General features: G+C 48.8%; 1 protein-coding gene across 4 annotated transcripts in view; it reads right to left on the bottom strand.

The window, feature by feature from the left end:
* The window catches only part of dachb (dachshund b), an 84,563-nt gene extending 71,143 nt beyond the window's left edge, over window positions 1-13,420 (bottom strand). For all 4 annotated transcript variants that reach the window (XR_015111842.1, XM_086197732.1, XM_086197731.1 and 1 more), the window contains exon 1: window positions 12,571-13,420. Coding sequence is in view for 3 of the 4 variants with exons in the window: in XM_086197732.1 (XP_086053858.1) it covers window positions 12,571-13,199 (629 nt within the window). In the remaining variant the exon portion in view is untranslated. The remainder of the gene's footprint in view (window positions 1-12,570) is intronic.
* Window positions 13,421-13,865: the final 445 nt, after the last annotated feature.

Raw genomic sequence — 13,865 nt, forward strand, 5'->3', positions numbered from 1 at the left:
CTCCAGGTTATTAGCCGATGGGAGGGGGACACGAAGCTGGTGGTCAACCGGCTGTCATTAGCGCTCGCGCTGACGCCTCTGCACGGGTTTAAAACATTCAACTGTGTGAGCTCGCTAGCTAGCAGCACTAGCAGATCCGCAAACCTCGATGTGATTCCTGCACCTGAGGCTGCCTCGGGATGGGCCCCCAGAGCCAAACACCCCCTCACAGACCAGCATGAGGCAACAAGTTAGCATGACATGCTAGCAGGACACAGCACATACATTCTCCCACCCAAAACCAGCGAGCTCAGGTGTCCCTGTCGTGGTGAAATGTTCAGTGCACCAGGGCACCTGGCGGTGAGGTCTAATGGGTTTTTGGCTGGGTGTGGGAAGCAGGAACTGTTCTTGGGGGAATGCGCTACGTTCCCCTGGTAGAACCCCCAGTGTTCCCCAGGGACGCAATGAGGGCGACGACAAGGACAGCCTGGTAGAGTGACTTGACGAGGGACAATCGGAAGGACAAAACAGAAAACAGACACAAATATAAAGATATAAACCGTTGAGCCTTTTGACTGAATTTAGTGTCAAGTTTTAGCGGTCAAAGCTCGCTACAGGTAGCCTCACCTTGTCCCGCGGTCCGTGGCTAAACCAGAGTTCAAAGCTCTTCCCCAGGGAGGCTGCGGACCTTTGCAAAGACGCCGTTTCCCAATCTAGCATCGATTCTTTCAGATTAAGTTGGTGACACCATCTTGTTGGGCCTGTACATTTAAATACTTTGCCTCAGTTTAAACTGCAAACATCGTAGCAAAATGTCACGAGTTCCCCTTTGAAGAGTTAAGATCAGAGCGTAGCAGCTACTTATCGGTGCGCTTGTGATCGTTAATCAGCCGCTAACACAGTTACAGATTCCAAGGTGCCAGAAGCTCCGTACGGCCCAGTCCTGGATGGGGCGCCGCACAATCCCTCTACCCGTCCCTCTGTTTTAAGGCGAGTGCAGTGATTTATTAGCGACACCAATATGTCAGACGAGGAAAAAGAAGGTGGAGGTGAAACGAAAGAGACAACAGAGAGAGAGGACAACAAGAAGAGACACTAACAAAGTGAAAGAAAAGACAACACAAGAATGAGCGATATTGTGCAAAGTAAGCAGTGATGAACACCGGCCACGTGCGCGCGCGCACACACACACACACACACACACACACACACACACACACACACAGCGTCTTTTTACAGCAAAGCATTGTTGCATTGTTTCGTCTGAGTAGAAAATTACAGAGGACGAGAGCGCGTCAATGACAAGCTATCACAACGACAGCACACACACAAGCTATCACAACGACAGCACACACACAAGCTATCACAACGACAGCACACACACAAGCTATCACAACGACAGCACACACACAAGCTATCACATGTGCACAAACTGACATGCAAACACGTCGACACACTAAAGCAGCGCCGCGCTGCTTCTGGGTGACAAGCTCATCGCTGCCAAAACCGTGTTCACAGATCCACATGAGGGACGCTCTCCCCCCTGCTGCTGCCAACCAACCAAGCTGACGGGTTTAGCAAATCTTTTCTACTTATTTCCCAGGATGCACCACACAACAGGTTAGAGACGTGGTGCGTCTTGGCTGGAAGCACTTCAAGACTGCAGTACACTCACATCTGACGCGCCAGCTGAGCTAGCTGGTGCTGGACTCCATGGTTCCTGGTGTACAGTAGGCGTCCGGTTTACACAGTGAAGAGTAAGTTAGTTGTCTTGTCAGCAGATATTTGGGGAACCTACGTCTCAGGGCCAGGCGCTAAAAACTGCATCAACATTTTGACCTTCTGCAAAAACTTCCACTCCATATGAACTCACGGGGAGCTCTGGTATCACCAGAAAGAACCAAAGACACGGTGCCGAGAAGAGGAACCGAGCTGAGATCGGGGATGTGGCCTTTGTCCACATTCTCAGAAAACCTCTCATTTTCATTCTTCAAAATAAAGCAGCAGTTTTTATTATTGTTGTTATTATTATTATTATTAATAATAATAATAACAATAACAATATAAAATTATCATGGTTATTATTATTATTAATAATAATAATAATAACAATATAAAATTATCATTGTTATTATTATTATTAATAATAATAATAACAATATAAAATTATCATTGTTATTATTATTATTGTTGTTGCTAATTTAAAGAGCTGTTTTGAGAGTTTTATTCTTGCCAGATGTCAAGTGTGTCACTTGTGATACAGTAACATCATTTATACACCTGCCTGTGTGTGTGTATGCACACATATCATATTGTGTAAATATACACACACACACATAAATCTATGTATACACATGTACACATAGATTTATGTGTGTGTCTATGTCTGTTTTGCTAGGTCTTGATGCTCAGGACGTAAGAGTCGGTTCACCAAGAGAACAAACCAGCAGTTTGGCTGCTGAATCGAGTGTCAAGTTTTACTTTTTGTTTTGTTTTTTATATGTTAGCGTCCAAAACCTCTTTGTATTTCGACAATAGGAGAAAGAAAATGAGTTTGGGAGTAGTGGACTGCAGCACTGAAACACACACACACACACACACACACACACACACACACACACACACACACACACACACACACACACACACACACACCGGTAGAATGACGACAACTTCTTCCCCCGTAAACGTCTCAGCCGGTTTAACCACTGTTATTATTCTAATCATGATGACATGTTTTTAAATGGATTATTATACGTTTTCATTAATAACACGCTGTCTGGGAGGGATTTTTGATGCGCCGGGCAGTGACGAGCGCACACTTACACACAAACACACAAACACACACAAATTCATCAAATCGCCAAAATAAGAAGAAAAACGACATGCTTCTGTCATGTTGGCTAATTACAAATTACAGTAAAGTTTTTGTTAATAACACGCTGTCTGGTGAAGTTGCAGAGGTGGGCGACACACGCACACACACACACACACACACTTATGCTCTTGTCATGTTCTAAATTGATTTCGGCTGCAATTATTTTGGTAATAACACACACTCTCATCTGTGGCATTTTTTTTAAAAGAGGATGATAATTACATTTCTGCTGTTGTTATTAATAACATGTTGTCTGTAGGAGATCTCGCTCACACTCACACACACACACACACTCACACACACACACACACACACACATCACCTGTCATCCCCCCGCTGCCCTCTCTTTACCCTCGCTCAGCCCCCTCCTCGCTATTCTCCTTTCATCTCCTCCTTCGCCTCTGACCTCCTCCTTTTCCTCCTCCCTCGCTTTCTCTTTCGCCGCGAACTGTAAATCTGTCTGCTCCTTTCTCCTCGCTAACACACACATCGCTGTCACAGCGAGGGGAGAGATAAGAGCAGGTGGAGGGGAAAGAACGGAGGGATGGTGGAGGACAAGAAAGTGAGACGAAGAAGAAAAGAGTGAAAGGGACAAACAGAAGTGAGAGGAACCCAGAGGAAACAGAGGAGAAGAGTTAATGTGGCCAACAGAGAGACGAGGATGAAACTGCAAGAGGTGAAAAGAAGAGGAGGGATGGAGAGATTACCTGGCGAACGAGAGGAAAAGCTGTTGTGACACTCCCTAATGCGATTTCTGAACCAATCTGCTAAGTGCACCTAAGAGACTGTGTTTGTGTGTTTAAGTGTGTCTGTGTGTGTGTGTGAGTGTGTGTGTGTTCACGGGCATCAAAATAATCTTGTTTCATCCCTCTATCCCCCCCCGCCCTCACCTCCCCATCCCTCCATCTCTCCTCTGTCACTTACATGTGAACGCCTTCTCTCTGGTCCAGCTGACATTTTTCACACCTGAAAACGAAGCTGCTCTCAACACGGCCGCCTCCTCTCGGCACCAAGCCTCCCCCAAACCTGCAGCTCGCAACTTCGCTTCAGGTGTTTCACTCGCCGCCTCTCAGCAACCTGCCGCCGGACAGAACATGGCCGATGTCAGCCGGAACGGCGGCAGAAGCAAAGACTTGAGCCGGTGTGGCCCCACCGGAGCTGCTGATTAGTGAGCTGTGAGCAAAATTTGCTGCTCCGATACCAAAAAATATCCTGATGCGGATAACCAGCGTACCCGGGTCGTCTCATACGAACACCCAGCGTACCCGGGTCGTCTCATACGAACACCCAGCGTACCCGGGTCGTCTCATACGAACACCCAGCGTACCCGGGTCGTCTCATACGAACACCCAGCGTACCCGGGTCGTCTCATACGCATACCCAGCGTACCCGGGTCGTCTCATACGCATACCCAGCGTACCCGGGTCGTCTCATACGAACACCCAGCGTACCCGGGTCGTCTCATACGCATACCCAGCGTACCCGGGTCGTCTCATACGCATACCCAGCGTACCCGGGTCATCTCATACGAACACCCAGCGTACCCGGGTCGTCTCATACGAACACCCAGCGTACCCGGGTCGTCTCATACGAACACCCAGCGTACCCGGGTCGTCTCATATGGACCCCTCATATCCTTGTCATCTCATCACTCAGCAATGACACAAACCCTGACACCCACACCGCCGAAGAACTCACGACACCCAATTTGTCAGAACCGAACCGCATGTTGATGAACGGAGGGACTGAAGAAGTTGGTTCTTCAAGGTTCTGCAGAGGTGATACACAGTAATGGCTCTTTGTCTTTTTAGCGTGTTTTTTTAAAAACATAAATACACCTGTAAATTAGTAGTATGTGTTAACACACACTTCAGGTATCACACCCCGGCGGTGGTTCCTTGTGAGTGTGGTTCAACGTGATCCCTCTCTCTCGCCGTACATCACTGTCTCCCTGCTCCGTCCAGCCCAAAGTTGGAAACAGTCTTTGTGAAACATTATCTATCTTCCAAGACACACACACACACACACACGCACGGTGACCTGCCGCTCCCCTCTCGCTGTTTTGTTCAGTCCACGCCCACGCCTTTGAACTGCTACCTTTGTGGGGACAACTCAAAGTTGAAAACTGAACCTGGATGAGGCCTCAGGACCAGGTCTTGACCCACAAACCCACCGAAATGTCCTCACAAAGATAGCAGTACAGATACACCGGCTCGCGTCCCTCCAGAGGGCATCTCATGACCTCCCCAACCTTCTGATACGTAGGTATTCGTCTTTACGAGGACCCGATGTTGCTCCTCAGCAGTGACGCCCGTAAACTGCCTCGAGTCCTCACAACAGGAGGGATTCTTCTCTCACACACACACAGACACACACATATAGGGGGAGAGGATCAGTTCTTCTCCGTGGTGACAGAGGGTCATATTTCTTGCTTTGATCTTCGCTCTCTCTCTCTCTCTCTCTCTCTCTCTCTCTCTCTCTCTGGATGAAAACACATTGGAGCGAGATAGAGCATCCTCCTTCCCCGTCGCTCGCCCACGCCGCTCCATAGGCTCCGAAGTGAAGCATGAAACTACCGCGGCGAACAAAGTACTCCTTAGACTTAATACTCTTTAGACCGGATACTCCTTAGACCGAATACTGCTTGGACCGAATACTCCTTAGACCGGATACTCCTTAGACCGGATACTCCTTAGACCGAATACTGCTTGGACCGAATACTCCTTAGACCGGATACTCCTTAGACCGGATACTCCTTAGACCGGATACTCCTTAGACCGAATACTGCTTGGACCGAATACTCCTTAGACCGGATACTCCTTAGACCGGATACTCCTTAGACCGGACACTACTCATCAATGCTTTCACACCAGAATCTCATCGGACTCGATATCAGACCCCCCAGGAGAGTTTCAGGAACATTAGCATGTGGCTCAGAAGCAAAACAAGTAGCAACTCACAAGAAGAAACTGGCACAGACAGGCTGAGGCCTCTGGGAAATGTAGTTGGTTACAAGCCATAAAAAAACAGAAATACAGAATTTTAAAAATGGTATTATAGAATTCTAACCACCAACACCCCCTCTTGACTTTACCTTCACCTCGTCTTGCTGGCTTGGCTCTTGTTTGCTGGCTTTGTCTGTTTTCAAAGGTGCTAAATGAAGAAAACAACATGCTAGCATTGTTATCATCTCAATATGTGGACGGCAACTCCACGCCTCCGAGTGTCTCTGTTTACAACTGGACTTTTAGCTGTTAAATCAGTAGAAATGTTAATGGGATTTTGAATGAGGTCTTCTAACTCAAGCAGCTTCTGCTCGACACACGTTCACCACTGTTTCAACCATCAACGCAGCAGATTCATCTCGGCTGACGTCACTCAAACATTTCAGAGAAAACGGCGAGAGCAGCCGTGAATTCCTCTCTCTCTCTTTCTCTCTCTCTCTCTCTGTGTGACCGGCGGATCAGACGGTGTCATTTTCGGGCCGCCACGGTGCAGCCGGGTGACCTGAGCTCCCCGCCAGCCAACACTTTAACCTTTATCAATTAACCAGCAGCACAAAGCGGAGCTGAAACCCGACACACATACACGCACGCATGTGCGCGCACACACACACACACACACGTGTACCAGCAAACCACCCGCTGGATGTCATCCATTTAATGGACGTTACCATGCTGTAAAGTTACAAGGCACACGCACCAACCAGAAGGCTAACGTCATCTACTGCTAACACTGATCAACCACCGCTAGCATAGCAACCAGTTCCAGGTGACTTTTGTCACCCTTCATAACCATTAGTCTCTGAATCAACGAACAACTCAATATTGTTCATCAAGTAACCGACATTAGCCGGCAGCTATCAATATTAGTGTGGCTAATCTGTTGTAGTTAGCTGCTAGTAGCTAGCTTTGCGTCCTCCTCCTGCTACAGTACATCTTCCGAGTTACTTTGTTAGTGTAGTTCCAAGGGACACTTTAAGTACAGAGTATATATAATAGGTACCCATCCTGTGTAGCCACAGGCTACAGCTGAAGCTATGCAGCTACACCTAGCTTAGTCTAGCAGAGCCAGAAGTCTGTCAAGTTATTCTGCTTCTAATGGGAGAATAAAACACTCTTGCTTGTTTGTGTTTCTGTTAGCTAATCTTGGTCATTGTGGGCGGGGCTAAGGCCTGGGCGTAGTGATAGCACCCTGGCTAAATACCGTTGGGAGGAAACCACATTCTACTCTCGAGACTTGTTTAATCGTCATATTTGCCGTTTGCCTTCACAGCTATTCACCAACAAACCTGCTGTATTCAACAAATCAAATCTAGATGCACACATTTTCAGTGTGAATCTAGCTACTAGCTAACTAGCCCTGAGCCTCTTATCGTTTTTACTCACCAGGGGGATTTTAAAACCAGCAACGAGCAGGAGGGGCGGACAATGCTCTCTGTCTCCTGAAGGCCCACTGCTAACGTTCCGGGGTTGTAACGTGCTCCTCTTTTGTTTTAAAATTCGGTTAGCATACAGCTTTCAGGCACACTACCACCACCTTCTGGCTACCAGACACCAGTAAACATAAGGGGGTGTATTTACTTTAAGACCAGAGGGTAGTAGAACCTGGGTATTTCTTGTACTGTAATAACATGATTTGTCAACAGTCGGGATCCATCTGAGCCCCTGGTGGTGGGACTTGGTACTTCAGCTGCAGTTTAGCACAGTAATCAGATGAGGAGTGAGATTTTCTTATTCATCAAAGACACGTTTGCAAACGTGTCTCCTGCCTCAGACCTACGCTCCCGCTCAGAACCTTTAGCGACCATTTGATGGCGGCTGATCACATTGGCACACACACACAAAAGAGCACAACCGCACACTTAGACACACACACACTTAGACACACACACACACACACACACACACACACACAAACACAGATGCAACCTGACCCAGTGAGACAACTGATAGCTCAGTTTGTGCTTGCTAGACAGTCTCTCTCTCTCTCACACACACACACACACACACACACACACACACACACCTCAGGCAGAAGGCAAAACTGACCGTGTGTGTGTGTGTTTTACAAACCACCGTGCTCCATTAAAAGAACTTAATGCTGCATGTAAAAGAATGAAAAACACCAAATTGATGAGATGAGTTCACGCTGAGTGACATTATTCTACCGCTGTGTGTGTGTGTGTGTGTGTGTCTGTGTGGTTGCGAGAGTGTGTGTGAAGCTGCAATGCTTCACCAAACCAAAACGACTTTGCTCCCGCCAGACAACACGACCTCCATCATCAGGACGCGTGTGTGTGCGTGTGTGTGTGTGGGCTCTAACAGCCTGTCGTGATAAGAAGAGCCCAGAATAACACTCCGACATCAGCAACCCTCGCTGCTGTCACTCACTATTGATTCACTCACACACACACACACACACACACACACACACACACACACAGGTGACAAGGAAAGCGAAACACAGACGCTCAGACCAAAACTCGTCAGTGTTTGAGATGAATCGTCCCCAGTAAATTCCCTTGTGGTGGCACTTGAGCAGCAGAACTGGATTGACTCAGTCAGACATTTTTGTAGTTTTCCTTCTTGGTTCTGTTTGGGGGTTTCTTAGCCCGTCCTCACAGTCAGCGAGCGATCCCTGATAGACGTAGCAGGGAGAACTGTCCAAATACAGAACCAGAGACAGAGAGAACGTGTTTGTGCCACAGGAGTCCTGACGTTGTCTCCTGATATCTGACGTACATTTTAACTGCATCGATCCTGTCAGACTGACCGGCGATGTCACATGACTCAACTTTTGTTGGTTCGGTGTAAACACACATGGAGTAGCAGGGCGGGTTCCTTTGCTTATCTGCTGATCAGGAAACAGCAAACGATTCTGTTTGTTTAACATCTAACTTCCACGTACGTACATCTCCCGTCACGTCAAACTCCGGCAGTCACATCACTTCCTGTCAAAGCTCCTGCTGCCTCAATCATTAAAAGTGAAACTTTTGATGCCGATGTCAGACGGACTGCAGTGAGTGCGCTCGCTAAAACAAGCTAGCAGGCTACCAGTCAGCTAGCAGGCTACCAGCCAGCTAGAAGGCTACCAGCCAGCTAGCAGGCTATTGCCAGCTATGATGATTCATTCACACAACTAAACAACAAATTACTATAACTGCTATTTCTACTCCTACTGTTATCGTTACTACTATTACTCTTATTATTAGTAGTACTGTTACTGTTACTACCATTGCTATTACTACTGTTACTATTACTTCGATTACTATTAATACTATTACTTCTATTATTATTACTACTCTTACTATTTCTACCATTACTATCACTACATTACTGTTACTATAACTTCTATTACTATTACAACATTACTAATATCTCTATTACTATTACTACTACCATTACTATTATTTCTATTACCTTTACTACATTACTACCGTTGCTATTACTTCTATTACTATTACAACATTACTAATATCTCTATTACTACTACCATTACTATTACTTCTATTACCTTTACTACATTACTACCGTTACTATTACTTCTATTCCTGTTACTACATTACTACCGTTACTATTACTTCTATTCCTGTTACTACATTACTACCGTTACTATTACTTCTATTACTATTACTACATTACTAATATCTCTATTACTATTACTACTACCGTTACTATTACTTTTATTACTATTACATTACTACCGTTACTATTACTTCTATTACTATGACTCCATTTCTACCGTTACTATTACTTCTATTACTATTACATTACTACCGTTACTATTACTTCTATTACTATTACATTACTACCGTTACTATTACTCCATTAATAATACCTCTATTACTATTACCACTACTACGACTATTACTACTGTTACTATTACTTCTATTACTGTATATTTTTGGCGGTTAACCACGTTCCTTCTCCGTTCTCCTCGGCGCCGCGATATCGCAGGACTGAATTTCTCCAGATTTGCCAAAATGTCCTCTGAGACTCGAGGACTAGCTGCTGTTTGGCGGAAGCTCACAACCACAGCTAGTCTGTTGTTGGGTCTTGGTTCTCAGGGGCCGACGCCGCGCCCAAGGTTCCTCTGGAGTTGTAGTGGGAACCTCCAGAGTTTGTTGGCAGCTGGACGGATCACCGCAGGTCTGAGACACTTCCTCTCGCCCTCTACGACACTGGTGGTTCGTTCAGACGTCGGAAACGACACAAGCCCTTTAAATTCAGAATAAGTCGCCGTATCAACGGAACCGGGCGCCAGCACGTGGACGTGGCCGCTGCCTCCGGACGCCGTTGCCGAGAAATGAAGTATGCAGGAGCCCAGTGGGAGTTTTTGAGCATTTAATTTTTCCTTTCTTTTCCCAGAGAATAATGTCAGGAGAGAGAGATGGGCGAGCGAGCATCACAGGCATTAAAGGAATGTCAATATGATTGGAGGGGAGGTGGGACGGGGGGGGGGCGAGGGGGGGGCCGCAGCGACAACAATAGCTCTCCAGCCGTGTTGTTGCATGTGCATTCGCATGATTCATTATTGCCCCTGACATGTACCGCTGAGTGTGTGTGCGTGTGTGTGTGTGTCCTCTCCATTCTTACACACACACACACACACACACACACACACACACACACACACACACACACACACACACACACCAGGGAGAAGATGGGGATGACGGCGAGATAGTGAGCGACAGTCAAAAATAGAAGAGAGAGAGAGTGAAGGAGAGATGGAGAGAGAGAGAAAGAGAGGGGGAGAGAGAGAAAGAGAGAGAGAGAAGGAGAGACAGAGAGAGAGAGAGAAGGAGAGACGGAGAGAGACAGAAAGAGAGAGGGAGAGAGAGAGAAGGAGAGAGGGGGAGAGAGGGAGAGATTCAGGAGGACAAAGAGCGACCCTGCTTTTTAAAGAGGAGCGACTCCTCAGCAACCCTAGACACTGTTAATTATTAGCCGATACTCAACAGCTGAAGCGCCCAGCAGACCCCCCCCCCACACCATTCCAGGACTTTTCAAGGAGTTTCCAGGACTAAAGGCCAGGACCTTCATTCCCCCGGGTTGGTGATGTTTTCCCGCCAAACAAAACCCAAAACAAACAACAAACGTATCAAACGAGTGAGCAAACTCGTTTTTATCCACAAAAGCGTCCAGCGGTCTCGGTCCAATGGCCGATGTTTACACCTTTAAAAGGTTCCTCCTCCAAATTTAACAGCCGTGCTGGCCATGCTGGACCCCCCGCCCAGGTTCTGTGAAAACCAGCTGGTGGGTTTTGTGTAATCCTGCTAACATCAGGTCAGCGAGGAGGACGCGGCGAGGAGGAAGCTCCTGTTGAAAACGTCCTAACGACTCTTCTCACGCACCGCATCGGCAGGTGGAAGCATCTGCTCCTCCCGGGGAAGCCTGGGCTTCATCCTCCACCAAGTTTCCTGAAATCCTGCCTCGGAGTTTCCACGTAATCCCGCCTATAATCCCACAGACAAGCAAAACACAGTGCAGCTCTGGGCGGAAGCCGGACCTGAGCGCCCTGGCTGGAACTCTCACCTTGATTCCTCTCTCCAGCAGAGAGAAACTGACCGAAAGAAAGCACCGACCTTTGACCTCTGGGCCTAATGACACACCTGCACCTTTCTGCCCACTAAATATTCTTTAAAAGTCAATAAACGCCTCCGACGATGTGGCGTGGGGTCTATCCGGGTCACTCCTGAGCAGCGACCACGTTTACAGCATTTCCACGTTTACAGCACAACAACAAGAAAACCCACGTCAGTAAGAACAAACTCCCTCCTGAGAGGTGGCGTGGGACCGTACCCCTCACCCAGCTGTGACGGCACGGGGGACAGAGCAGTACTAGTAAAAGTACTTCTAGACGTCCCAAATACTCATGTGTGCCTCTCGCGGTACTCGGTACTCCAGACGCGCCGTAGGCAGGTGTGACAGGACGAAATAATCTGGATTATTCAGGAGGTTCAGGGGAGGTGGAGCGAGCAGGCGGCGGGTTCCTCAGAGGGCATCACGCCGTCCACGCCAGGGCAGCAGCCTCCTCTCTACAATTACAGGTGTGTGTGTGTGTGTGTGTGTGTGTGTGTGTGTGTGTGTGTGTGTGTGTGTGAGTTCTACACTCGCCTGCTTCAAAATGGTGGTAACAGGATGCTGCTCTAATTTAGATGGCCAAGCAGGTAACATATGTACACACACACACACACACACACACACACACACACACACACACACACACACACTCCTGCTGGTCATGAAAAACAAATGTCAGATGATTTGGGTCCCTTTTATTTTGATAAAACTAATAAAAATTTTATTTTTGTGTGTGTAAAAATTTGGCAACACACACACACACACACACACACACACACACACACACACACACACACACTGATGATGAAAAACTAAACTCCAGAAATCTGCACTCAAATGTAACGAAGCTCCTGCAGCTTCCAGCTTTAAGAACAGAAGAAGAAGAAGAAGAAGAAAGAAAAAGAAGAATAGGAGGAGGACCAGCAGAAGAAGAGGAGGTCGGGCCCAGGTCCAGGTGCGGGTCCAGGTCTAGAGAGGACAGGCGGACCCGCGATCTAGCTACTGGGGACACGCGCCTCTGCACGAAGTGAAGTTGCAGTAAAACTTGAAACCTCGCCGGACCCGCAGCGGGACGAGCAGAGGTCTCCGTGACAGGCTGCGGGACCGTGCGGGACCGGGACCCACCTGGCGCTGGTGCAGTCCTGGTACAGCGTCTCGAAGTCCTTCCGGGAGATGAGCTTGCAGCGGTTGACCCCGGGCTGGATGGCTCCGAGCCCCCGCAGGACGCGCACCTGCTCCACGGTGCAGACCACCGGCGTGATGTCCAGCCTCTTCAGCTTGGTGTAGACGGTGTGCAGCCCGCCCACCAGGTGCTTCAGGAAGAGGTCAAACACCTGCGGCAGGCAGATCAGCTCCTGGCCGTCCACGCTGAAGCTCGCCACCTTCACTCCGTGCACCTCCACCAGCTTGCATTCGCTGCATAGACCCGGTCCGGAGGAGCCCTGCGACAAACCCGGGGAACCGGGGGTCAAGCCGGCCGAGCTCAGCGAGCCCAGCCCGCCGAGGGGACCCAGAGAAGGAGCCACGCCGCCGCCGTTGCCCAAGCCGGCCAGCGCGCCTCCCGGCCCGGGCAGGAAGGCGCTGAGCATGGTGCTGGTGAGCCGCGGGGAGAGCGAGTGGGAGTTGGTGTACGCCGGGCTGGTGGTGCCGCTAGAAGCCACGGAGGTGTGGAGCGCGTCCGAGCGGAAGAGCGCGGCCGGAGTCGGGGCGCCTGAGCCCGCGGAGAGGAGCGGAGGGGAGCCGGGGAGCGACATGGAAGAGCTGGGGCTGCTGGGGGGAGTCTGTCCCGGCCACACACGCACTTTCTCCGGCTGGGAAATCACTTTTCCTGGGCTCTCTCTGCGCGTCTATCCGGGCTCCCTGGGTGGACGCGGACTGTCCGGGCTGCGCGTAAAAGCCGCTCGATCAGACTCCAGGTCAGCCCTCGCCCTGGCCACGCCCCCTCCTGCGTGACAGACAGCCGGCTGGACCAATTAGGGAGGAACCCTGACCGGCCGGAGGACGTGATTGGTGGGGAGAGAGGGGTCGGGTTCCGTGTGTGTGTGTGTGTGTGTGTGTGTGTGTGTGTAAGGGTATCAGTCAGATCTCCCCTTTTGCTGTTTTATAAACTTTCTCACGAGCTGCTTAAACGGGAAGTTTGTATTTTTTTTTCTTCTTTGATTTTTTTCCCTTCTTCGTCTTAACTGCGGATGCACGTGTGTGTGTGTGTGTGTGTGTGTGTGTGTGTGTGTGTGTGTGTGTGTGTGTGTCCGGAAGTGGCTCACATGCGAGCTCTGGTGGCCAGACATGTTCACTCAACACACACACACACACACTGCCGGTGAACAAGTAGGCCTGGTTAGGGGAGGAAACAAGGAATGAAGAAAAGGAAACAAGTTGAGATGAGAGTGATGAGAAGAAAAAGAGAGGAGAGAATTAGT

This window comes from Aulostomus chinensis, chromosome 24 (genome assembly GCF_037954235.1).
Source record: "Aulostomus chinensis isolate RoL2024-O1b breed Wild chromosome 24, RoL_Achi_v1.0, whole genome shotgun sequence".
NCBI classification, from domain to species: domain Eukaryota; kingdom Metazoa; phylum Chordata; class Actinopteri; order Syngnathiformes; family Aulostomidae; genus Aulostomus; species Aulostomus chinensis.